The following is a 25,078-nucleotide window of genomic DNA, read 5'->3' on the forward strand; positions in this document are numbered from 1 at the left end:
CTTTCTGACTGGTCTCCCAGTTACTGCCACTGAGGAAACAGCCCCATAGCATGATGCTGCCACCACCATGCATCACTTAACGCAGGGCATTCAGGCTAAAGAGTATAATCTTTGTTTTTCATGGTCCCTCAGATGCCTTTTGGCAAACTCCAGGCAGGCTGTCATGTGCCTTTTACTGAGAAGTGGCTTACATCTGGCCACTCTACCATACAAGCCTGATTAGGGAGTTCTGCAGAGATGGTTGTTCTTGTGGAAGGTTCTCCTCTCTCCACAGAGAAACGCTGGAGTTTTTTTAAAAGTGACCTTCGGGTTCTTGGTCAGCTCCCTAAGGCCCTTCTTCCCTAATCGCTTAGTTTGGAAGAGGAAGTGGTTCCAAACTTCTTCAAATTACGGATGTGAAGGCCACTGTGCTCAATGGGTCCTTCCATGCTGCAGAAATTTTTCGAAACACTTTTCCAGATCTGTGCCTCGATACAATCCCATCTCGGAGGTCTACAGATAATTCCTTGAACTTCATGGCTTGGTTTGTGCTCCGACATGCACCGTTAACTATGGGACCTCATATAGACAGGTGTGTGCCTTTCCAAATCATGTCCAATCAACTGAAATTGCCACAAGGGACTCCAAACAAGTTGTAGAAACATCTGAAGGATGATCAGTGGAAACAGGATGCACCTGAGTTAAATTTTAAGTGCCATGACAAAGGCTTGATGCATGGCAATAATTTGACCCTTCTGAAACAGATTAACATCTTTTCCACCACCACAGGATGTGTCTTCTGACATGGTTGTTTAAGAAATGAGAAGCTACTCACTGCATCGGTTAGAGCTAATTAACTTGTTGCCAGCTGAATCATAATCCTCCATGCAGTTATTATCTAATGGGAAACTTTTAGCTAATTGCTTAGTTAAAGTCAGGTGTTGACTTTTTTTGGATGGGCAGTGTATGTATATGTGTATGTGAGTGTGTGTGTATGTTTGCAATTTGCAGACAACTTTTCTCTTTCACATTTTACAAATAAACGGTGAAAGCTGTGAATCAGACCTTTTATTTATATATATATATATATATATATATATATATATATATATATATATATAGATAGATAGATAGATAGATAGATAGATAGATAGATAGATAGATAGATAGATAGATATAGATATATATGATGTGAATTTAGCGGATCCCGGAAGCTCAGACTCACCCTTTGTCTTTGGCATGGACGTCTGCGCCGTGATGCAGCAGGTACTCCACCACAGCCACCCGGTTGTAGCCTGCAGCAAAGTGAAGCGGCGTCGAGTGACGTCCTTCCAGATCCCTGCAGTTCACATTCTGAGCGGAGCAGAGTTGCTGCAGAGAGAGTGCATGCACACAGAGAGAAATAAATATGATTGCAGCAGGATGAGTGAACATACAGAAAAAAAGAAATGGCTCAGTGCTCGGTTCATTATTCAGCAGTGTCCCATTATCTAAAAAACTTATACTTACACAATAACATTAGAAATGCTAAATACACAAAATGTACTCTATTATATATGTATGTAAAAAAAGATTTATTTAAGATGCTGTAAAAATGATGAATGAATACTTTTGTAAAAACACGTTCATGGTGTAAAAATCTCAAATAGCTAACAGCCCTGCATTTACTGCTCTATACTGCCTCCCAGAGGAAAAACAGCTCTTTTTTATCTTTCAACTCTGTTATGATCCACAAAATGATTTACAGCACAAAGTCAAGCTTTTTTTTTTATTAGCCAAATCAAACATAACTAAATAATATGAACCAATAAAAAAAAAGCATGAGTTGTGCCTATAAATACACTTGATAAACCTAGATGACAGCCAACATGATGCTGATAGAAGACAATAAGTCCCACTGTATCCAGAACCACATCAGCACATCCGTGTGGCATCCCTGAAGAACTGGGTGTGAAAAGTAGTAAAAAGTTTTAAGTACCAAACCTCAAAGGGTTTAATTGTTTCCAGACACTCTGCATGTTGTGATGCGAATTTTATTATGAATAAAAAATAAATAAATAAAATAAAATAAAATCTCTACAGGAGCCACAAAGGGCCATGATGAAAAACTGAAAGCAAAACGCAATTAAAAGCAGGAGGCAATTTGAAGAGAAGATCACTGTCCCCCACATGGATGGAGTACAATGCACTCTATGTTGTGTCTCTACAGTTCTCTTGTAGAGCTCCTTTAAATGGGTCCAATCAGCACTGCCATTTACTTATAAAAATGAATTATCTCCTATCTAGGTAAATGGCTTTTTACTGCTTTTAGACCCTACATGTAATTACTAAATTAAACACACTTATTTCATATTAAGTGAACTTTTCTCCTCCTCCATATGCAAGTGCATTAGTCACCTTTACAGTGTCCAGGTCACCCGCTTTAGCTGCCTCTAAAAGCCTGTAGTCTACATCCGAGTTCCTCACTGGAACGTTTTCTACGCAGAAGAAAAACAAGAGATATGAACGTTAACAAGCCTCTGATGGCCACGTTTCACATTCTGTGAGTGTGCACAGTAGCTGGGTTTACCGTTGAGGATCTGCTGGACGCCTTCGTTGCCCATCTGTGCGGCGGTGAAGCCCTGCAGCGAGACGATGGCTGGATCTGCGCCGTAGCTCAGAAGCAGCCGACACGTCTGCAGATGACCAGCCAGAGCCGCCCGGTGCAGAGCCGTCTGTCCCAGAGTGTCTACTGCATTCATCTGTGTTAATACAACGCACACCAACACGTGTATAATGACGCGTCAGATTTACTAGTGTTCCTGTATTTGTTAGTGCTCAGACATACAGTACTTCTCTATAAATTACACAATTATCACTAGGAGGGATTTGCATTCGAGTTAAAAAAGAAAGAAAGAAAATGCCACGATGTCAGAGGTAAACATTGCATAAAGTTGTGTAATGATGTGAAAGGGATGAATTTGGAGATATTAGTTAGACTTGAAACAATATAATAAAGAGCTTTTGGCAGCACTAACATGACTAGGAACCGGGATAAGTGAAATCCGTATAGATTGAAAAAAATCTTCAAACAAAATGTAATTTTTGAAGAGGTTTCCCATGCGATCTATGATGCCCTTGGTGCCTTTTCTAATCAGGGAAAAAAAAAAAAAATCACACAGCACACAGAATGCCGTGAATGTTCTTCAATTTAAAGCAGATAACAGACAAGTATATATACACACACACACTGGGAAAACCGGAGCTAAACCTGTTCTGATTGGGTTAGAAGACATAGTAACCAGAGGTGTGTGAGCCCAGACGAAGACCTTACATACTCACATCATAAAGATCCTATAGACACTGAACAGACAACATAGGAATGTGTTTAGAGAACCAGTGTGAGGCCCATCTTAACTCTAACACTTCCTATACACAATATTATGGTAGACGCTTTTGTCCAAAGCGACTTAAGAAATGCAACAAGCGATTTTATCACAAGATGGCAATAAACACGAGAAGTGCTCTATTTACAAGGTTTCAGTCATCGTTTAATATGGTAAAAGCCATGGCAATAAGGGATCAAGGATGAGAGGCAGTTAGATGCTCACAGAAAAGATGAGTTTTTAGTTGTTGAAGGTTGTGAGGTATTTGGCAATTTTGTTAATAGTAAACGATAATTGTGGTCTTAGAACAAAGATCTACAACCACTGAGTTGCAACCAAATGTTCTGAGGAATACATTAGCTAATGAGTAAATGGAGCCCTTAAAATTGCTTGGATATGTTGAAACCCAGCAATGACAGACACACCATTGGATTTACGATGAAAAAAAACAAAAACATTTGGATCTGATTATATACATCTATATATTATATACAGCCTTTTGTCTACAAAAAATTGAAAACACCTGTTTTAGAAAAAACACGTGTTTTGGGGGTGTGGCCACACAAATAGTCCTCAGTCACGGCATCACAAACGGCATCTGTGCTAAAAACATCGTTTAAATTGTATTGTCACTTTAAACTTAAATGTACCTCGAATGTCTGTGTTTTTCCGTGTAGAAGACGATACTTTCTTCTAAAATCGTTAAGATTGTCTCTGCAAAAACAAGCTTCTTCAATCAAAAGCCTTATGTAACTGACGTCAGCTGATGCTGAACAAACCAACTGGAACACATCCACCATTGGAGGTGGAGAGCGTGCAGGCAGCATGCAGATGCGACAGGGACCGGTAATGTCGTAAAATGTGATGCATAATAAAACTCTGGTATGTAAATGTTACCTAATCAGTAAATAAAAATTTGTTCTCTTTTATGTTTAAAATGTCGATTTTTATTTTTTATTTTGGGGGTGGACGAGTGGGGGTCGTCTTATACATGGGGGGTGTCGTGTACACGAAAAAACACGGTACTATAAATATTTATTTGTGGGAGATGGTACAAAAGAGCAAATCCATCCTGGAGTACACATTTATAAGACACAGTGTAAAATATTTTCCAAGAGGATATAACTTCACCAACAGGTCAAATAAATCCAGATAGATTTACATAGGTTTTTTTTTGTGACTGTTATAAATAGGGTAATCTTTAAAGATGCATGCATGCACGCACACACACACACACACACACACACACACACACACACACACACACACACACACAGTAAAACATGACTGACACGATTAATTTAGATGTGAACGAAATCCCAGAGATGCTCCGGGAATAATTTCATTACCCCGTGTCACCATGTAAAACAAATCCAATCTGAATAAAATATTATACAGCATAGAGGGACATCATTTAGGAGGCATGCTTTTATACCAGAGAGACAGGAAAAGCATTGTGTAAATCGAGGTGTGGTGGCAGTGCAGCGCAGGAGAAGACAGCACTGTGAATAAAGACAGCCCACTTTAAAATGAACACAGGCATAAATTAATCAGACGCGCCCTTGAGCAACTCCAGCGTCTCTTTAAAGACTTTCGGCACTGTGCAGGTGGAGGAGAGAGGACGGGGGAGAAACCAGTGGTGTGCGTGTGTGTGCGCACGTGTGTGTAGGTTTTACTCCAACTCTGCAAAGTTTCATCATATAACTTTTGACATGCTGTGTGCAGGAGATTCATTCCTGATTCACAATTCCAACCTATAATTGTAAACACAGTGACAGTTGGACAGGTTCATGTTGCAGCCCTGCACATTAAATGGTCTGGAGATGGCTCGGCTCAGTACGGGCCACTCTCTGTCGCTCCCTCTCCTGCTCTTTCGTATGTAACAAGCTCCCCTCCATCCTCCATCAGCGTTGCTCTGTGCTGACTTGTGCTCCAAAGCCAGCTGAGTTGAAATGCTGTGTTTACCTCCAAGTTCCCCGGTCTGCTTATTAGTTCTACACTGCCGTACCATCTGTTTACACCCCTTACACCACCCCCACCTGCCCACCCCTCTGCTCACACTGCGCTCATCATCACCCAGCCAATCGCACTGAGTCAGAGGAAACAGCCCTCGGATCACGCTGGCAGGTTATAACTCAAACGGAGAAAGTGAAATGAAGTGAATTCAAGCTTTTAGAAAAAATATGCTGTGCTCGAACATCATCTGGTCTTTACTGCGTCCTGCAAGAAAACTCAATAAAAACAACTGAGACGTGAAACAGTCCAATTCCAACCACTGTACTTTGCTTTACCTTTCCTTCCCCTTGCATCAACCAAGCCAGAATGTTTGCCTCATTTCTATGCATACTGCCCAAGTTGAGTGATTAACGTCGTTTTTTTCTTCACTTGTCCTCCGAACACACATTTTCCTCTGAAGTGTTAACGAATGACCAAGAAAACGCAGAGGAATAAAGGAAATAATAAACAAGTGTTTATGTGAACCCGCTAAACGCATCCCTGCCTGGATGAATCATAATGATCAGACAGGCAGGCTAAGCGCTTCTCAGCTTGCCGTCTGAACGAGCCAAAATTAATAAACCGAGCTGTGCGAGCCGGGATGCCAGACACGGATAAAGCAGGGCAAAACATGTTTTGAGAAAAAGATTAGATAAACTCCTAGCATTAGGAAAACAAAGAAGTAGTCTTTGCAGTGGACATAGTGAAGCAGTGAAGCTGCACGGATGTCCAGAGCTCCAAGGCAGCGCCTGAACGACTGTCCAATCAGTCCATACTTATCAGATTGGGCTCCCTGAAAAGAGCCGCATTGATCTGGCAGTCTCTTAAGCACCGCCGCTGCCGCTCCTGCTCCGCGGCTGATACAAATGATTTAGCTCTCAGATAGTTTCCAGGCCCGTGGAGAAAAGCCTGGCTTTTGACTCGCCGCCAAAAAGCTCTAGCCTCACAGACATCTGGCACAAGATCCGCCACTGAAATGTCACCTCAGTCCTTCAAAAGGTGCAAGTTAACAGATAAAAGAGGCCTCCTACGTATTACACACGTAGCTTCAAGATTCCGGCATGCTGTTACTCTGGGTGCTCATGGAACGAATTTGAGCTGACTCAACATTAATGCCGCGAAACATTTATATGGGTTTACGAAGCCAAACAAACATTCAACAGAAACCTGAGTAACCACGTGGGAAAGTCAAAACAAGCATGTAGAACTTCCTCTCAGGTCATTAGCTGTCCTGCATAAATGACTAACATGCACAGTGAAGTGAAAGTAAAAAATAAAAATAAAAAAAAATCTTTAAACTTTTTTTTTTATTAACTAAATGATAGAATTGGTTTTGTCCATTGTTGAATGTCATCCAAAATATGTAATTTGTTGATTTACTTTAGATTGTTAACGCCATTTTCACGTTTTATTGTGATTAAATGTACGTTCTTCACAACCTACTGTTATAAAACAATATTAACAGTGTGTCCTGATGCAAGTGGAGATACTTTTTCCGGCAGACGAGCTGAGCTACCTTCTCTGTAGGAAATATCCAACAGTCGATACAGGGTTGTTAAAATGAAGGACCCTAATCACCCCAGTAACTGTTTGATTAGCCTTTTAACCAAATCGAGAGGTTAAGGAGAAGCTTCTTCCCACAAGCGATCAGACTTCTCAATGCGAGCATTGTCCTTGTCCATTGTCCATCTGCACACTGCACCTTACATTCTCATAATCATTACTACTGTTTATGATCCGTTTTTACCTCATTACCTGTTGTACCTTAAACTCCTTTTAAACTATTGTTTATATACCCCCTTATTGTTTATATTTTCTCATATCTTCTTACTCTTTTATTTTCTCCCCTTACTCTAAATATTTTGCAACCTCACTTTAGCACAATTCCTGAGCGCCCGATTGGGTTTTTATTTCACTGCTAGTTGTTTATTCTGCATATAACCATGTTTGTGAAAAATAAGAATCTAGAAACTTTTTCAAATCTATTTACAGATCATTTACTGCTAAAAGTATTGGGACAACAACCTCAAACTGAGGCACACAATTGTACTGGATGTCTTTGGATGCTGTAGCGTGGACTTTTCCCTTCACTTGAACAGCATTATGATGTCTTTATGCACAAACCAGCACCATGAAGATACAGCTTATAGGGTTCGCAGTGAAAGCTTTTGAAGGGCTTGTTATAGAACTCTGACCTCAACCATATTGAACACTTTTGGGATGAACTGAAAGGAACGCTGTTCTTTTACCAACCTCTCCAATATAAAAAAAAAAACAAATAAAACAAACAGAACAAAACAAACAAACAAAAACAACTGGCTGTTATTTATGAACAGGTTCTTCTGAATGACGTAGAACACTGTGGCCTAACATCATCGAAAGAGTCATTACATACGTCTCATCCATTAGATTCAGACAGAGGCGGTTTTCTAGATGCCATTTCTTACATAAAGCCCCAGTAGCACTGCTTCTTATTATTATTAATGGATATGGTGAGAGCAGACCTGAGAATGACAGCTTCACATTCTCCTGCTTATATGAGGAGAGTGAGCTGAGTGCTGAGCAGCGTGTAAGCGTGTGTGTGTGTGAGATGAGAGGAGACGTGTGAGTAATTGCACAACCGATGTGTTCTAGCGCTCTGTTACAGTACAGACAGGCCAGATGGCCCGTGATGTGATGGGATGTGATGTATGAAGATCACTGATGTTGGTGTGTGGATGTGTGTGTGTGTGTGTGTGTGAAGGAGGGAGAAATGGAGAGAATGAATGTACCTTGGCCCCATGTTTCTGCAGCACCTCCAGGATGTCATTGTGAGCCCTCTCAGCAGCCACATGCAGAGGAGTCATAAAGCTACACAATAAGAAAGAAAAGTCATGTCAGTGTGTATAAATATACACACACATACATATACACACAGGAGTCCCCCGTTCATTGCGGTGGTTGCATTCCAAATCCGGCCGCGATAAACAGACGCCACCCCAAAAATGCTATTTAATGTATACAGTACTGTATTAACATTTTACTTAATAATTTGATTTTTATTAATAAACGTCATTATTTCAATATAAAACTCCATAAAAACAATTCCCTGTAACTTTCATGCTATCCGTGAGAGACCGGGAAAATCAGCCAAACTAATGAGTTATGTATATTATATAAATATATATGTATATATAAATAATATACATAACATACACACATATATATATACTGTATCTATCTATCTATCTATCTATCTATATATATATATATATATATATCTATCTATATCTATCTATATATATATATATATATATATATAAAAACCCTGACTTTTTTTTACCCTACCTTTCATACACACTTGAAAAACAGCTGTGTACTTGGACATAGGAGTTTTTTTTTTTTTTTTTTTTTTACCTAAACCACTTTGCATCATCAGGATTTTTTTAGATTTGCATAACTGCACTTTTACATAACAGCACTTTTGCAACTTGATGAACAGCAAGTCTGCTTTTTAAATCGAAATAAATAAAGTTGAAGATGAAATTCCTCAGCACTCACTCCTTGTTCTTCTCGTTGACGTTGGCGCCTTTCCGTAGCAGCAGCTCAGCGACCTGCTTCCTCTTCGGGTGGGGCGAAGCGACGGCACAGTGCTGCAACAAAAACACCATCCAGTATCACTAAAGTGGCATTAAATAAATTAAACTGACATGGCATCGTTTCAGCATACAGAGGAAACCACTTCCGACTTCAACTCAGGAACACCTCCTTAACGCCGAGCTCAGCCAGTGATGCCAAATCAACAACACACCTGCTTACAGCGTTAACGGTAGCATTTTCAAAGTAGCACTTTGTTGATAAAATCTCAAACAGGTTTTACATATAATTTCAGAAATTAGATACACATCGCTCATCACAGTAAATCAAATCCAGCAATGTGAGGTGGTGGGGATATGGGCAGAGCTTCTACATGGTCTTCATGGGGGACTTCTCTTTGTGTGTGTGTGTGTGTGTGTGTGTGTGTGTGTGTGTGTATATAAGAACTCACCAGCGCAGTCTCGTGGGTCTGTGGGTGTTTGAAGTTGATGATCTCCAGAGCGAGCGTCTTCTTTACTTTGGCCATGTCCGCCTCACGTGCAGCCTGGAGCAGCGAGTGACCCTTAAACTCATCTGAGGAAGAGCAGAAAAAAAAATGGTGATGAGTGCAGAGACGACATAGGAGTGGGTCGTATAAAGATACTGCTTTCTTTAGGAAAAGCTGACCTATGATGTTTGCATTACATTAATCAGAGAGATCCATAACCTGCAGTGGAAACAGAACCTCGTCGAAAAAAACAAATAAAAAAAATCTTAAGTAAAATAGTTTCTGATGATTTATGTTGGGTTGCTTTTTTTTAGATATAACAAATGCTCTATTTCAGAGTGAAGTGTACAACAGTTAAAAAAAATGGTTTTGATCCAGTCTCAAACCCCAACCAAATATTGATTGGAAATTACTATTATTTGTTTGCGCTGTACAAAATTAGATGAGCGGCAGCAGCAGCAGTAGTATAGGAAGACGAATGTGCTCACAGGTGAGTCTCTCTTTGAGCTCGGGAGTAGGGGCCATGTCCACCGCGCTCTTGCCGTGACAGTTGACCAGTGTGGGATCAGCGCCGTGACTCAGCAGGAGGGAACAAACCTCCACGCGGTTCTTGGACGCTGCTTCGTGCAGGGGAGTGAACTGCCACAGGTCCATGGCGTTCACACACGCACCATGCTGAGGACACACAAACACAGGGAATAAAACTGTGGGTGAATTCGTGATGATCGAATAGTAGAAAAAAAAAAGGAGCACAGAATTTCAGCAAAACTAATGGGATAAAAACTAAACTACATCACACCAGTAGGGGGCAATGAAGTTATTCAGTACAGTAAAAACATGGGAAATTAAAATCATCACAATCATGCCCGACCATCTTCGGTGTGGATGATTTTTTTTCTCTTCCAGTAGCATTACGCAGCCAGAAAACACGTTTGGTTATCAGATGAAAGAAAGAAAGAATCTAATCTTTAATCTAATCTTCTAATCTAATCAAACCACACCAAATTTCAACACTACACTAGATTAGGCTATAATCTATAAACTAGGACTGGGCCATATGACAAATGTCATCAGGTATCAATGTGTTTCTATGACATGCAAAATCATGCATAACAACATAGCTGTTTACATCTGTGGTATATTGTAAATAACACCTTTATTTTTATTTTTACGGAGAAGCGCTACAATAAAAAAAAAATTCTTCGTATATGAGGTGGAAAAATTAATGTGTCAGTCACTGAGCCAAAACTGATCATTTTCTGATTGCAGCAAACTCACAAATATTCTATGAATATAAACTAACACTGAAAGGCACAAAAAAGATAAAAAAAAATAAATAAATCTGTTAAAAAAATAAAAAAAAACTTTATTAAAGATTTTATATAAAATAAAACATGTAATCCAATTCCAAAAAAGTTAGGATGCTGTGTAACATTTAAATAACAATAATTAATAAAGAACAATATCTCAAACCCAAATCGTATTCACAAAAGAACATAAGCAAAACTGAGCAAATGAACGACAATTAAAAAAAGAATTTTAAAAAATAAATAAAAAGGGGAATTTTGAACTTGATGGCTGCCACACATTTCAAACACGGTCCTGTCTCAACATTTTTGAAACATTTAAAATGACATTTTCCCGCAATGAAATGGTACATTTACTCAATTTAAACATTTTGCTATTTTTTATGTTCTATATATAATAAAATATGGGTTTATTAGATTCAGATTATACACAGTGTCTTTTTTTGGAACTGATGTTATTCATTATTGCATCAACAACAACAACAACAAAAATAAAGCTATGCTTTTGACTATGAAAACCATGAGACTTTCACAACTAATTCCTGCTGTTTCCTTTTTATCCACAAACCACAAAGAGGAAAGTCCTCTGTTTTGAAAACTGTACCTCACTACATCAATGCAACTGTGAATGTGAAGTCACTGTAGTTACAAAGATGTATTAGAATATGAATTCATGAATGTAAACCTGGACTACTGCCAGAGAAAATGAATCAGACTCATTAGATTCCAGACCTAAACATCAGTGTTTTTCAGGAATAGCAGGAAAAGCACCCAACTCTCTTCTTCTTTCGGGTTCTCCCATTAGGGGTCGCCACAGCGGATCATCCGTCTCCATACCCCCTGTCCTCTACATCTGCCTCTTTCAACCCAACTACCTGCATGTGTTTCCTCACCACATCCATAAACCTTCTCCTTGGTCTTCCTCTTTTCCTCCCGCCTGGTGGCTCAGCATTCTCCTACCGATATACCCCATGTCCCCCCCATGTCCCCCATGTCCAAACCAACAAAAGCACCCAACTGTAAACTGAAGTAAATGTAATATTGCTACACTATTAATGATAATTAAAAAAATGTCCATCAAAGCAAGAAAACGACGTGTTTCACAGAAAATACAGTTTCTACCTAAACACTAAATGAACTAGGTTTTTAATTAAATAATTCCCAAACACATCTGAACGTCATACAGACGAGACAATTAACAGCATCTGAACGTAAAAAGAGAGATGTGCCCTGATAAATACCGCGCGTGCATCTGCATTAACACGTGACCTCTAAAAGACGACGGCTGAGAGGAAGACGAGCTGTAAGTATCAGCCTCGAGCAGCTCCGCTCTGATAACCCTGCCAACACGTGTTAACCACAAAGCTGCTGCTGATAACAGGATTTTTAATTGTCCTTTTGATCCCTTACACAGCATCTTTTAATCGGATCTGGAGTTAAGCAGCCGAGGCGCACGCACCATGGGCTTAAGGAGATATTAGGAGCTGCTGATGCTCTTGGGGAAGAGCTGCTCTTTGTGAAGCACCAGTTAAATCCTCTTACACCACAGCGCTATTAAATTCTCCAATCCGATTGGTCAGTAGGTGTTGATTCGTTTTTCTATAACGGGGTTATTACATTAAAGCGCATGGGACTTGCATGCTATTGATTCTTTGGCAACAGCTCATTTTTTAGACAGTAATCATTGCTGTCAGACACATTCTGTAAAAGGTCAGAAGAAGGAGTCTCCAGTGTCAGTGGTTTGTAACAGCCAGTGCTAAAGACTTAAAGTTTTCTGACAGCTCAGGAAATCACCCACATGATCGATTCTTTTCCTATAACAGCACCAGTGCAAGTATTTCATTCCTTATTGAACAAACGATATGAAAAAGACGCACTGGTTTTTTTTTTTTTCGTTTTTTTTTTCTTCTTCCCCCTTTTGGGGGTTGGGGGGTTTGGGGGGGTACTGTTGCCCCAGAGCCGAGCAACAGTCTAACACATATTTCTACACAAGTTAAGTCAGTTAATTTATTATTAAATACATTACAGATACAGCTTCCTCGTTAATGTGATTAAAATCTGATCAAATTCACAGTGTTTTGTTGTGAGACAGGTGCAGGACAGAAGGACGCTTAATGGCAGGGGACGGAAAATGAATAAAAGCTTCGGACCCGATTTGACCTGAACACACTGCGCATGGGCACGTTTGTGATTTTTGTCAAATCACCTACAATGTTCACATGATCGAGATGGAAATATGTGTAATGTAAATCTGATAGTCTGCACTTTGTTTCGTTTTTTTTTTTTTTTTTTTTTTAATTTATTTATTTAATTTCACCTCTTATATACTATAGACTGTTAAAAAATAATTAAATAAATAAACACCGGTTGCTGTCCAAATATTTATGGAACGGACTATAATATAATATTTTAATGTCACTCCTGATTTGCTTGTAAATGTTCTGTATACTAGTGTAACATCGGCATGTAATTGTTACTACACACTACATGGACGAAGGTTTGTGGACACCTGACCATGAGATTTGTATGTGCTTTCTGAACATCCTATTCCACATTTAGTCCTCCACTCCTCTAGGAAGATGTTCAACTAGATTTCCGAGTGGAGATTTGGGTTCATTCAGGAACAAGAGCGTTAGTAAAGTCATGTACTGATGTAGGGTTGAGGAGGCCTGGGGTACAATCAGTGTTTCAATTCTTCCCAAACGTGTTCGATTGGGTTGAGGTCAGGAATCTAAAAGAGGCCAATTGAGATCTTTCACTCCAACCCCATAAAGAAACAGCCATCATGCACAGGGGCATTGTCATGCTGGAACAGGTTCGGGTCTCCTAGTTGAAGTGTAGGAAAAAATCAATGCTCCCACATCTTATTCAAAATAATCAGTTGTCCTAATGCTTTTGTTCATTTAGTGTATTTCAGGAACAGGTGACAGACCAGTGTGTGATTCTTACCTTCAAGAGCAGCTCTGTGACTTCATAGTGACCATAGGAGCAGGCGTTATGCAGAGGTACGAGACCACTGAACAGGACAGAGGAAAGAAAGAAAAAAAAAATGATTTCTTTTCCACTTCACAACCCAAATATTAAAACAAACACACTGGTACAATTAGGCTTTTCTTGGTCTTCAGGTTTATCAGGTTATATGTCTTGTCATTATGCGCTCACGCCAATAATCTGGGAGAGAGTGGTGGAAATCAGCCAGGGGTAAAGATGCTGATTTTATTGCACACAACGTTACAAATGCTAAAACAAGATCTAGGTGGGGCCTGGAGTAGCAAATCAATATTCATCAGCACTGAGTGAGCTGACGTGAAAAATAATCTGTTGACTGCAAAGAAGCTGAATGGATATTATGACAAATATGATGTTATTCATTCAAACACAAGACCGATGGCGATTCGGGGGGCAGGAGGAACCGGGGGTGGTAGGAGGGGTTGGTTGGGAGACAGTTCTATTAAAATTAAACTTGGATATATTTTAAAGTTGTTTCATTTCACTGTGAACTGCGTCAGCTTTATGTGGTTGAAATGACAATAAAAGCTTCTTGACTTGACTTGAAAGTACATTAGATGTTTAACGCAACTTATTACTGACATTTGAACAGTTTACAATTTCAAAACAATTTAAAATCAAATGTCTGCTTGGTTAAATAGTATATAAAATCATATTTTATAGATTAGATAGATTATATTAATTAAATTGGCAGAAATTAAATTTATTAAATACAATTAAATAAATCGGGGAGAACAAATTTCATATATATATATATATATATATATATATATATATATATATATATATATATATATACACACACACACACACACACACACACACACACACACACACACACACACACACACACACAGAAAAATCATTTGTAATCTCTTAAATATTTGTTTTACTGATGCGCCAAATCTCAAGTCGAGCATCAAAATCCACCATGATGACCACATCCGGCAATTATAACCGTCCGTGTGGAAACACAACAATTACTTTAAAACATTTACAAGAATATTGTGTCTTTATGCTCTAAGTTGAGTCTGGTTTCACCAACAATAAACAAATTTGCATAAAGCGTTAATATTTGTCCATGCCCATGTTGATTAGAGTATTAAAACGTAAAAAGTATTAATTTATGGTACATTTAGAACTGATAAAAATGTGCGATTAAGTTGCGATTAATCACGAGTTAACTCAACATTTTACATATATTAATTATAATTATTATATATAATTCTTTCACTTTGTCATTATAGGGAACTGATTGTAGATTTTTTTTCTAACGATATAAGAGACGTGATACAGGGAAATCAGACTAGTAATCTAATGTCCTAATTTTTTTCCTCTAAGGGTAATAAACTAAATTCATTTTCCTCTAGATGTCAGTGGATAATAAGTCGTTCTTAGGCCACTTTGGTGGAGGTTTTTTTTGTTTTTCGTTTCAAAGATTGAAATTGCATGTGCTGTATTGCCACTTAATTTGTTCACCGACAAACAACACAAGCATCAGAATATTACGCTCACACTTCATATTAAACACGTTTGTGCACATCTGAAGGGATTTTTGAAGGTTCGAGGGCATCAGATAGACTATTTCAAGCAAACAGGAAGATTACAGTAATCCAAATAATCACCCCTGGTATTTATGGTTAGCAGAAAAGCATCTCAGAGCTCAGTGAAGCTTCAGACTATATGCTCACTATGATTAGAAAAAGACTGGCTCTTTTAGATATTTGACATTGTTCGGTTTTAGGTTTTTTTCTTCTCTTTTTTATATATAACCAGAATCATCATTGACTGACTGTAGACTCACTGAGAAAAAGCTGTATTAAAGGTCAGGCTGTACATCTCTATGCTCATTAGTCTGAGAGAATAAGGAGGAACAGTGACCCTATGCCTTGTGTGAGAATGAAATACAATAGTCCTTAAATCAAATCGAGGTTGTAATTTGAATCGGGAAACGTTTCGAGGCGAGTGGAGTGATATCTACCCCTTGTCCTTTGCGTGCACGTCGGCGCCATGCTGCAGGAGGAGCTGGACGATCCGGACTCTGTTGTATCCCGCTGCCAGATGTAGTGGAGTCGACTACAGGGGGGGAGAAAAGACAGAGGGCATGCTTTTTTAGTAAAATAAAATGATCCGGAGCAGTAGATATAAGCATCAACAAGGACACGAAGCGGCTTGACATGAACACTGAACGAGTTCACTTGGCTGTTACAGTGCAGTCTGGGGGCTGAGTACAGAAATGAAGCAGGTTTTCATTCTCCCTCAGGAAGTCCAATAACAAATAACCTCCTCTGGCCGTTGGTCCCTGTGTAATCCGACTGCTTTCAACTGCTTAATGCAGGCAATTCAGACTACAAGCATGTTAACAGCTGCTGCACACCATTTATCCCTATTTAATCGTGATATATCCTCATAGCTGAACTTCCAAAGCCATACAAAATTAGCTGGAAGGAATTGTAAAGATGGAAAGCGCCATTGTTCTGATTAACACGCTGCATTGATAATAAGTGGTGCGGTTACAAAGCCACCAGCTCGGAATGCTCACCAGTGGGAAAATTCCCATTTTGACTATTCATTTTCATCATCCCTAACTGAACCTTTCTAAAAAAGGAAATTCTTCATAACCATAGAACACTGAGTAACAGTAGGCAAATCTTCTTTCTATTGTTCTGTCACGATCTGGTCTAAAAAAAAAAGATGGAGAAATCACAAAAAATACGTGACCTGCCCATAATAAATGTTTCCCTCAGATAATTAGACAAAATGGCCATTAGAGTCACGTATGGTAGTAAACAAACTCCTCACTGAACCAGTCGCACGTCAGGATTTCGATCAATATGGTATTCAAAACCATCCAAGATTACTTCCTGCATTACATACAAAGCCGTCTGATGACCTGAGGACAGCATTAGCTAACAAGAGGGTCGTGCAGCAGCTCTTCAGTCCTTTAGTCCGTCTCACCTGCACATCTGCTCTCACTAATCCTAACGAGATGTCGCTGGGAATTTCCTGCCGATAACGGGATTCGGAAACTTGCAGCGTTGGGAAAAACCAGGGCCGAAACAAATATTATAATATTCGAAAATCAAAATCCGACCTAAGCATACTTTTGTGTGTGCTTTGTGTGAACGCTACAAGAAAGCACAAAGTTCCACAGCAGTCGAATGAGTCACTTTTCTGCCTGACAACAGTAAGAAATAAATAATTAACAGTGTGAACACACAACTCCCGTGCGGGGTCCCGTTCACATGTAAACAGATGTTTTTTTTAATCATTTGCTTTTTCTTCTTCCTCACACAACACATCAAGGTTTTTCGTTCAGATGCATCGAGCAGAGGTTTCGAGTCCCTTTTCACTGCACGCATGCTGCCGGATGCTTTACGATGTTATAAACGTCCGAGGACTCCATTATTCGAGGCTGCTGATCAGGATGTTCTAACACACTGTGGCGTGTTTTGCAATTCTATTTCGCTTTTTGTTTTACGATCGAACCCTCATTGCAGAGACCATCAATCGTCAAACCTTCGTGTTTCTATAAATCCTCGCGTTGGTCGGTTTTCTTTTTCGCCTTTCCTCTTTATACTATCGCTTGGCTGGAATTAAATCAGTTTTATATTTGTATGGATGGAGACATAAAAAAAAAAAAAACCTGAACTCTATTCTTATTCCTGCTTCATATCAGTTGGTTGAACATTTTACGCAACAGCTCTCTACACTGATCAGATTTGGGATTTTTATTTTTGTCATTTCATAAGCGGACAGGATTTCGAGTCAACATGCCAAATTAAGACAAAAGAATTAAAAAACCAAACAAGCGCATCATTGCACACGTCAAGAGGTCATGATGTGTGGTAAAGCAACACGGTGATATACAGCCAGGCACAGGCAGCGTTCATGCTCTGGGCATCTGTGCTCATGACCTATCAGAGGTTATATGAAAGAAGCTGTAATTCCGAAAGAAAAGAAAAAGAACAAAAAAGGGGTGGAGCTAAACTCTTTGAACGTGATCTCGAACAGGCATGATGGAACAGATCCATGGAAAAGGATGCATGGGAGGCACAAGGCACACGCTTCCCACGAGACTGGATTAGTGCCACGGACCGTATGGATTGCTCACAAATGAAACACACAAATCAGTGCATAATCGATGCGCAGGAAAATGAGACCTTCGATTCGTGGGAGGCTGACGAAATGCAGAGGCAATCTGGGTTTTTTGTTTTTTTGTTTGTTTGTTTGTCCCCCCCAAGGCATGCAAGTCACACCAACAGAAAGAATCAGAAGGGATGAAAAGAAACTAAAAAAAATTCGCTGGAGAAATCAGCTTGCACGGTGTTAGAGAGCGCAAAGAAATGAGACATAGCTAAGACTATAAAGTAGCAATCATATCAAAAAAAGAAAGAAAGAAAGAAAGAAAGAAAGAAAGAAAGAAAGAAAGAAAAAGGAAAAAAAGGAAAAGAGGGAAAGAAAGAACGAACAAAAAACTAAAACTAAACAAAATGAACAAACAAAAAGAGAAAGAAAGAAAGAAAGAAAAACCTAAACAACGAAAACGAAATGAACAAACAAAAGAAAAGAGAAAGAAAGAGCGAGAGTGAAAGACAGAAAAAGAGCGAGAGCAAAAGAAAGAAAGAGCGAGAGCGAAAGAAAGAGCGAGAGCGAAAGAAAGAGCGAGAGCGAAAGAAAGAAAGAAAGAAAGAGAAAGAAAGAGCAAGCGAGAGCGAAAGAAAGAGCAAGAGCGAAAGAAAGAGCGAAAGAAAGAAAGAAATGAGGCATGGTGTGATTAGCTTCCATGAGAGGGAGGAGGAAACTACAGTGGGACGGTGGGCACATGACTGAAATTAAAGCAAAATGTAAAAATAAATAAACAAACTGAATAAAAGCAGCTCCAAATCCATTCAGAATGTGATGAGGAATCGGAGCCAGCACACCGAATGAGCAACACAAAACTGAAAGTGCAATCTAATAACTTACTGAAAATAACTTACCAGCATTTTTTGAGATGTCGACTGAGACAATGTCGGCAGAATCACAAAAAAAAAAAAAAACAAACAAAAAAAATTTACAAACAAACAAAAAAAAAAACACAAAACAATGACATAATGATTGCATCATGTAATTTCAACAATGTGCTTGAACAGGCATCTTTACTTTCCTTCCCTCTTTTATTTGTTTTGTGCGAACTGCGTGTACACAAAGTTTGTGCAGCCGCAGTACTGCGACTGTGACTGAGGCCAAATCGAACTTTTCGTCTTTGATTTTCTGAGCCGTGAAACGTCTCTGTCTTTCCCCTGATGTAGGAGAGACGACTCCCAGCAGCACTCGCACAGCTGTGGCTTACTGCCGACTCTCACACACACTCTTCCCTTTTATACCTCTAGCAACATGCACGCTGAATCTATAATAGTACAAGAAGAGGCTGCAGTCTGTTCGTGTGTTTCAGATGCAGTGTGAACTGGCTGGAAACTTTGTACATTCCTGTGGGCATAATAAAAGCTGAGATACTGGTTGTGATTGGCTTTGTGGGGGAAAAAAACTGGTCCTTCATTAACCTAATGGACAGCATTAGCAGGACTTTCTCCTCTAAAGTTACTGTTACACCCTTCATCCTAAAAGCTTGTTTCGATGAATTTTAATTAATTTATTGAAAGAAGTTCTTGCTATATCTCAGATAAGCTATAAACATTCGCACCCAAAGTAAAAAAAAAGTAAAACATTTCTTGCAATATGATTGGTCAGCTTTGACAAATCCCCAGCTTGATTGAATTCTATAGTAACACTGACTGCAGTGTATAACTGTTGATAAGACGTGAAGTGCTCTATAGGAAGATGGTCTATATAACGTTGACGGAAGCCTCCCGTACCAATTGTCTTTGGACACGCACGCTTTGTTTGTTTCCTTGCTTCTTTTTGTCGTTTTATTGCATTGGAATAAATGAAACAAACATGAATAAAGAAGAAGAAAAATCATGGCTGAGCGAGAATGACTGTTTACAGCTGTTATAATGTGTGTTAATAAATAAATGATGTTCTTCTGCATGGAGTTAAAAGCAAATTGCTTGGACTTATGTGCAGTTGTAAAAAAAAAACAAAAAAAAAAAACCTCTTCTCTACTCACTGCTTCATCACAGCACCTCATCACTGATTATTTTACTCCACCACCACATAGTATTTATAGTAATTATTCATTCATTAATATATCATAGTATATATTTACCTTAATTACTATTGTTCTCAGCTTTCCATTTGTTATACACGACCATAACTCAAACAAGTGCGATGCTGTATGTATAAAGAAATATTCGAGATCTGCCCAGTTCTATTCAGAACTGTCTCTATTTCTATCATGTATCTTTTTTTGCCATAATAACAGTGGGGATTTGAAAATGAGACAAACAACCGAAAGTAAAAAGTGAGTTAAAAGGATCGGAGTAACCTTGACAAAGCTTTCTGTCCTCTCAGGGTCTTTGTACATTAACTAGTGCATCGGGGACTTTTCTATAACAGCTTCCCACATGCACTTACTATTTAATGTGGCTGTGCGCGCACACTCTGTACACTCACACACATTTGAACTAGATATTACGGGAATGTATATCGACACATAAATGCAGTTCTGTTTGATCGTCCTCAAGACAGTTGGCGTAGAGGAAAATGTCGTGACATTTGTTATATTATATATAGACATATGGCTGTGTGTGCACCAGATCTCTCAGGTCGCACGTTCTGGGCCCGGACGCACAGGCTCCGCCCACCAAGCTGTCTACAGCAAGTGTACAAGACTTATGCCTTCACATGTTCAGGGGTAATTCAAATAATTAATTTTTTTAAAACAACTAATTAATTAAAGCGAGAATTCTGCTTCTGCCCTCAGGGTGAATATTCATGGTCACCACGAGGAGCTTGCAGACTCACAGTAAACAAACTGAATGTACACGTGCCAGCGTGACAGACCCCAAAACTCAATCTGACAGTCTGTGTTTACAACCGGAGCAGCAGGTGATTCTGACGCTCGCTGTCTCTAGCTAAACATGCGAACTGCTCAGTTCTGGATGGCAGTGGTGATCCGGTGTGGTGTGATCTCCATGGAGGAGGGCTATAGAAAAGTTCTCCTCACTTGGGATGGTGATTGAGTCCAATCCAACTCGCCACAACCATTTTGTTCAGACGCAGGCTCCGAAACAAGCACCCACTCGCGGTAAGGCACATTTTTCCTCAACGCCAACACGGAACACTCGCGGATCGACGCACCTTCACCTGGCAACCTTTGCTTTCCCATACACATCCCTATACATGCACTCAGCTCTGCCCGGTATTCCCCCCCCCAAATCATAATCTAGTTAAATAATTACAATAGGCACAGGCAAGAAGAGTCCCTGTTTGTTTTGGGCAAAATGTTTCAAGAAGTTTTTATTTATTGTTTTATTTAATTCAGCTGTACCTTAAAGAAAAAAAAATGATGACAATGCAAATATTTCATTGAGTAAAAAAGTATTCATTTTGAAACCTTTATAGGTTTACAAATACACATTTCAGCATTATCACTAATCTGTGGGAAGTTTCCTTGATAAACAATCAACTGGACACATGATACCAATTATTATAACGCAAATCGCATATCGACCGCAATAATCGCAACATGACATTTTTCCCAGACCGTGCAGCCCTAATTCATATATGAGGAACAATTAAATCCAAAAACCGAGCAGTCAGAGGTACCGACTGTGCGGCTAGGAAAGGTACGGTTCAGTACTCTTTTTTTTCCTGACATTTGACACTGTAGAAGGAAAAAACATAACCATACCAGGACTGCAGAAAGAGAAAACTCATCTGTGACAGAAAATATCAGGCACTTGTGAAAAACGGGAGAGAAAGAGAAAGCGAGAGATTGTGAAATGGCACACACACATGGAGCATGCGATGGTTTCTGCCAAGCTCCGGCACGGCACCTCGATCAAGGTGAGACGCATTGGACACAAATCCAGAGCTGTTATAAGAACATCCAACTAAAGGAAAGTGATTTAGATGCAAAGGAGCTACAAACGTCGCTGTAGAGAAATTACAGCCGTATTTCCAGCATGAGAGCGGAGGGACACTTCCGTGCGTTTCACTCTTCCAGCCATGGAGGAATTGTGACCTGTAACCATGCCAACAGTGATTTCCCATCCCCCTGCCTGTTGTTTCCATAGTGCGACAGGAAGATAGGTCTGCGCTTAAAATAAACCTTTGGACCCAGGAAAGGCGACCAAGCATTTGGAGGGAAAAACAAGCTGAAGCCACGATGCTCCTCATGCCTACCAGATCAATAAGACATTAGTCAGCTCTGCGATCGCTCATCGCTCTGACCTGCTTCCCAAATGACACCAAAACCCAGGTTTACTGCGTCCAACCCTGCGGTAATAAAGCAGATTCTTTTCCCAATATCGTAACTCTCATAAACAATGACAAGAAGCTCCAAAGTGCTGTGTTCAAGAGATTTTGATTTAATTTGCATCATATCTGAGAACTATCTGCAATATAGGTTATATCTGTGTTAAAAAATAAATAAAAAAATAAATAAATAAATAAATAAAAAAAAACCCACAAAGCTGCTAATGTCAGTAGGCAATTTTTTAATAAGTAAAAGTTTTTTTTTTAAATGTATAAATTAAAAAAAAAATTAAAGTAGCTACTTTCCATTAAACCCTTGTTGTTAAAGAGCATCTCTGGTGCTCTTTAAAGAAGCTTTCTAACATGCAAATAAAATAATATATATCACTACCATGTATAATAGTCCGGGCACACTGTTTCGATCAACCTCACTATTCTAACACAAGTTACAGAATAAATTCAATGCTGTTGCTCACAATACTCGACACGCATCGCATAAATAAAGCATTGAGCGCTGGGGGAATCCTGACAGCTTTTCCTCCTCACCACCTTTAATCCAGATTCCTGATGTAAACCCTATGATGTTAAAAGATTTATGTCCCCCAGTCCACTCTCTCGAATTACTCCACAAGCAACAATACCACAGAATGTACAGTATGTATGGTAGTTATTAGGAAAAAGAAAAAGGGTAAGTACAAAATAAAATTATGTTATGGTAGATATTTAGAGTATATTAGTGAGATGGAAAGGAGCTTGATGAGGGCTGGGTGAGAGATTCTGTATACAAAAAGGTATAATTGCATATAAATGCAACAGCAAAATATATTTCATGTTGAAGCAAATGTTCATTTCTGAAAGTGAAAAAACGTGTCATGATTCGAACATACAACATTTACTATATATTTTTTTCCTGCGAGGAATTACTGGAAATAACAAAGAAAACACACCCAACAGCAGCCTTCTAATCCACCACAATACAGTTTCTATCCTTTTCAAATTGCAATCTATGCCAAGACCAAGAGAAATTCCTCTCACGTCGTACACTTGGAAAATAATACTTCTGCCAGTGGAAGAGAAAGCACCTTTGTCCTCCTCATATCTATTAAAGGAGGTCTCCACAGAGCACTCGCACCCTTTAGCAACCCGTCGAGACCGGCGGCCCAATCAGGGTTCTGCTTGTCTCTCAGGTCTGTTTCACAAAGGCGTAGAAGATGACGAATGCTTTTTGCAATTAAGAGCTATAAAGTGGTAGTGAGAGCAAAAGAGACGTGAACCACTTCAGGTGCGAAGCGCCAGCATTCACCTACGACTGTGCAGGAGCTTGCAGAGAGTCTGCCTGTCTACAAAATATAGATAGACAGAGATAAAGATCTACACATCTGAGTGGGAGCTGAAGTAAAAGAGAAGAAGGGGAGAAAAATGAAAAGGTTGACTCTTCTTTATAAACCTCAAAGGAGTGATTGATGGTTTCTGCAGTGGGTGGGGTATGAGTGATCGGCCTTTCCTGGTGCGCGGTCGCGGCACACGGCGTCGTGATAACACGCTCACCGTGCTGTGTTAATGAAATACACTCCGGAAAGATCCATTATCTTTTAGGTTGACTCAGCTGGTCCAGATCGCACACGCTGGAGGAGAGCAGGAGGAGCGTGTTTGCAGATTGCCCTTCAAACCAACAGATTCCACTGCCACATTCAGATCATTCACCTCAGCACTTACCTCAGCAGCTCTCCATTTACCTCAGGAGAAACACTTTGTAAGCACAGACAGGTGGTGTGAGGGACAGAAATGAATATCTCAGTAAATTCACAGAACGTGGATATGTACAGCTCAAGTAAAATGCTTTCACCTAAAAGTGAACAGGCTGCACGATAACTTCACCCTCCGAATCCGGGTTCATCACCACGGCTTGGATCGAACCACTTAGAACCATTAACCCGGTCAACAAGCCAGAAGAGAAAATTCTATTTACAGTGGAGGCCAAAATGACAGTAATAAAAGAAAGAAAGAATGAATGAACGAACATTCATTCAGGCAGACCAACGGGCCGACCAACAGACAGACCGACCGACAGACAGCTCGACCGACAAACAGACCGACAGCCCGACCGACCGACCAACAAACAGCCCGACCGACCAACAGACCGACCAACAGAAAATAAAATAAATTCAGACATGAAAGAAATAAAGAAAAGGACATAGAAAGAAGAGAAAGACAGACATCAAGAAAAGCAGGAAGAGAGAGCGACAGTGTGGCTGGAGGACAGACAGACAGACAGACAGGAATGAGAGGCAGACAGGCAGAGAGACAGAAGGCTTCATTACAGTCCCCAGAAGTCTTCTTAAATTAACTGCGCAGTATAAAAGGCATGTACAGTAATTAACAGCAATAACACACACACTTCCTCTGGGTTCCTTTGGTAGTTAATGGTTTTTGCTTGCTAAGCGGGTCTTCGCTTGGAACTGTCTCTGAAAGGAAAAGCTTGGAGACTTTAGAACACAACAATGAGCTTCTGATAGTTCTTATTTTAACCATGTGTTGCATATTAAGTAAGCAGATTTTAGCATTTGAAATGAAGAGTCAACTAGCCACTTTAGCTAATGCAAAAAATAAATTAAAACTGGTCCGTTTGTTAGATAGAAACCAAGATGTTTAACGTGTTCCAGCATTCATGTGAAAATCTCTTTAGTCTTTACCTCTATGGAGTGCACCTGCTGAATAGACGAGCTAACGAGACAATTTCCTAGACAGCTTAATAAACCTATCAAGCTCCACTTCCTCCGACTGCTTACTTTGTTGTCATCCGTAATTAACTCGCCATTATCATCGTCTCATCCCCGTTCTTTTCTCTACTCTTTGTTCCCCTTTTGATTCCTTGAAAAGGAAAAAGAAAAAAGACCGCTCTCCTGGTTCTCATAAGTCATATGAGTCAGATGAGCTAACGAGTTGGCCATCCTTCAGGGACCTGAGATGTTGCCATCCTTCAGGGACCTGAGATG

The 25,078-nt window shown here is 39.6% G+C and overlaps 1 protein-coding gene across 3 annotated transcripts in view; it reads right to left on the reverse strand.

Moving 5' to 3' along the window:
* The window catches only part of tnksa (tankyrase, TRF1-interacting ankyrin-related ADP-ribose polymerase a), a 99,581-nt gene that overhangs the window by 13,444 nt on the left and 61,059 nt on the right, over window positions 1-25,078 (reverse strand). For 2 of the 3 annotated variants that reach the window (XM_046867533.1, XM_046867532.1), the window contains exons 6-15: window positions 18,701-18,721; window positions 15,700-15,794; window positions 13,659-13,725; window positions 9,891-10,077; window positions 9,367-9,488; window positions 8,880-8,971; window positions 8,111-8,189; window positions 2,549-2,720; window positions 2,377-2,456; window positions 1,205-1,350 (exon numbers count right to left, since the gene is read on the reverse strand). In XM_046867533.1, the coding sequence (XP_046723489.1) occupies window positions 1,205-1,350; window positions 2,377-2,456; window positions 2,549-2,720; window positions 8,111-8,189; window positions 8,880-8,971; window positions 9,367-9,488; window positions 9,891-10,077; window positions 13,659-13,725; window positions 15,700-15,794; window positions 18,701-18,721 (1,061 nt within the window). The remainder of the gene's footprint in view (window positions 1-1,204; window positions 1,351-2,376; window positions 2,457-2,548; window positions 2,721-8,110; window positions 8,190-8,879; window positions 8,972-9,366; window positions 9,489-9,890; window positions 10,078-13,658; window positions 13,726-15,699; window positions 15,795-18,700; window positions 18,722-25,078) is intronic. The other variant, XM_046867534.1, reaches the window with a different exon arrangement.

This window comes from Silurus meridionalis, chromosome 15 (assembly GCF_014805685.1).
Source record: "Silurus meridionalis isolate SWU-2019-XX chromosome 15, ASM1480568v1, whole genome shotgun sequence".
NCBI classification, from domain to species: domain Eukaryota; kingdom Metazoa; phylum Chordata; class Actinopteri; order Siluriformes; family Siluridae; genus Silurus; species Silurus meridionalis.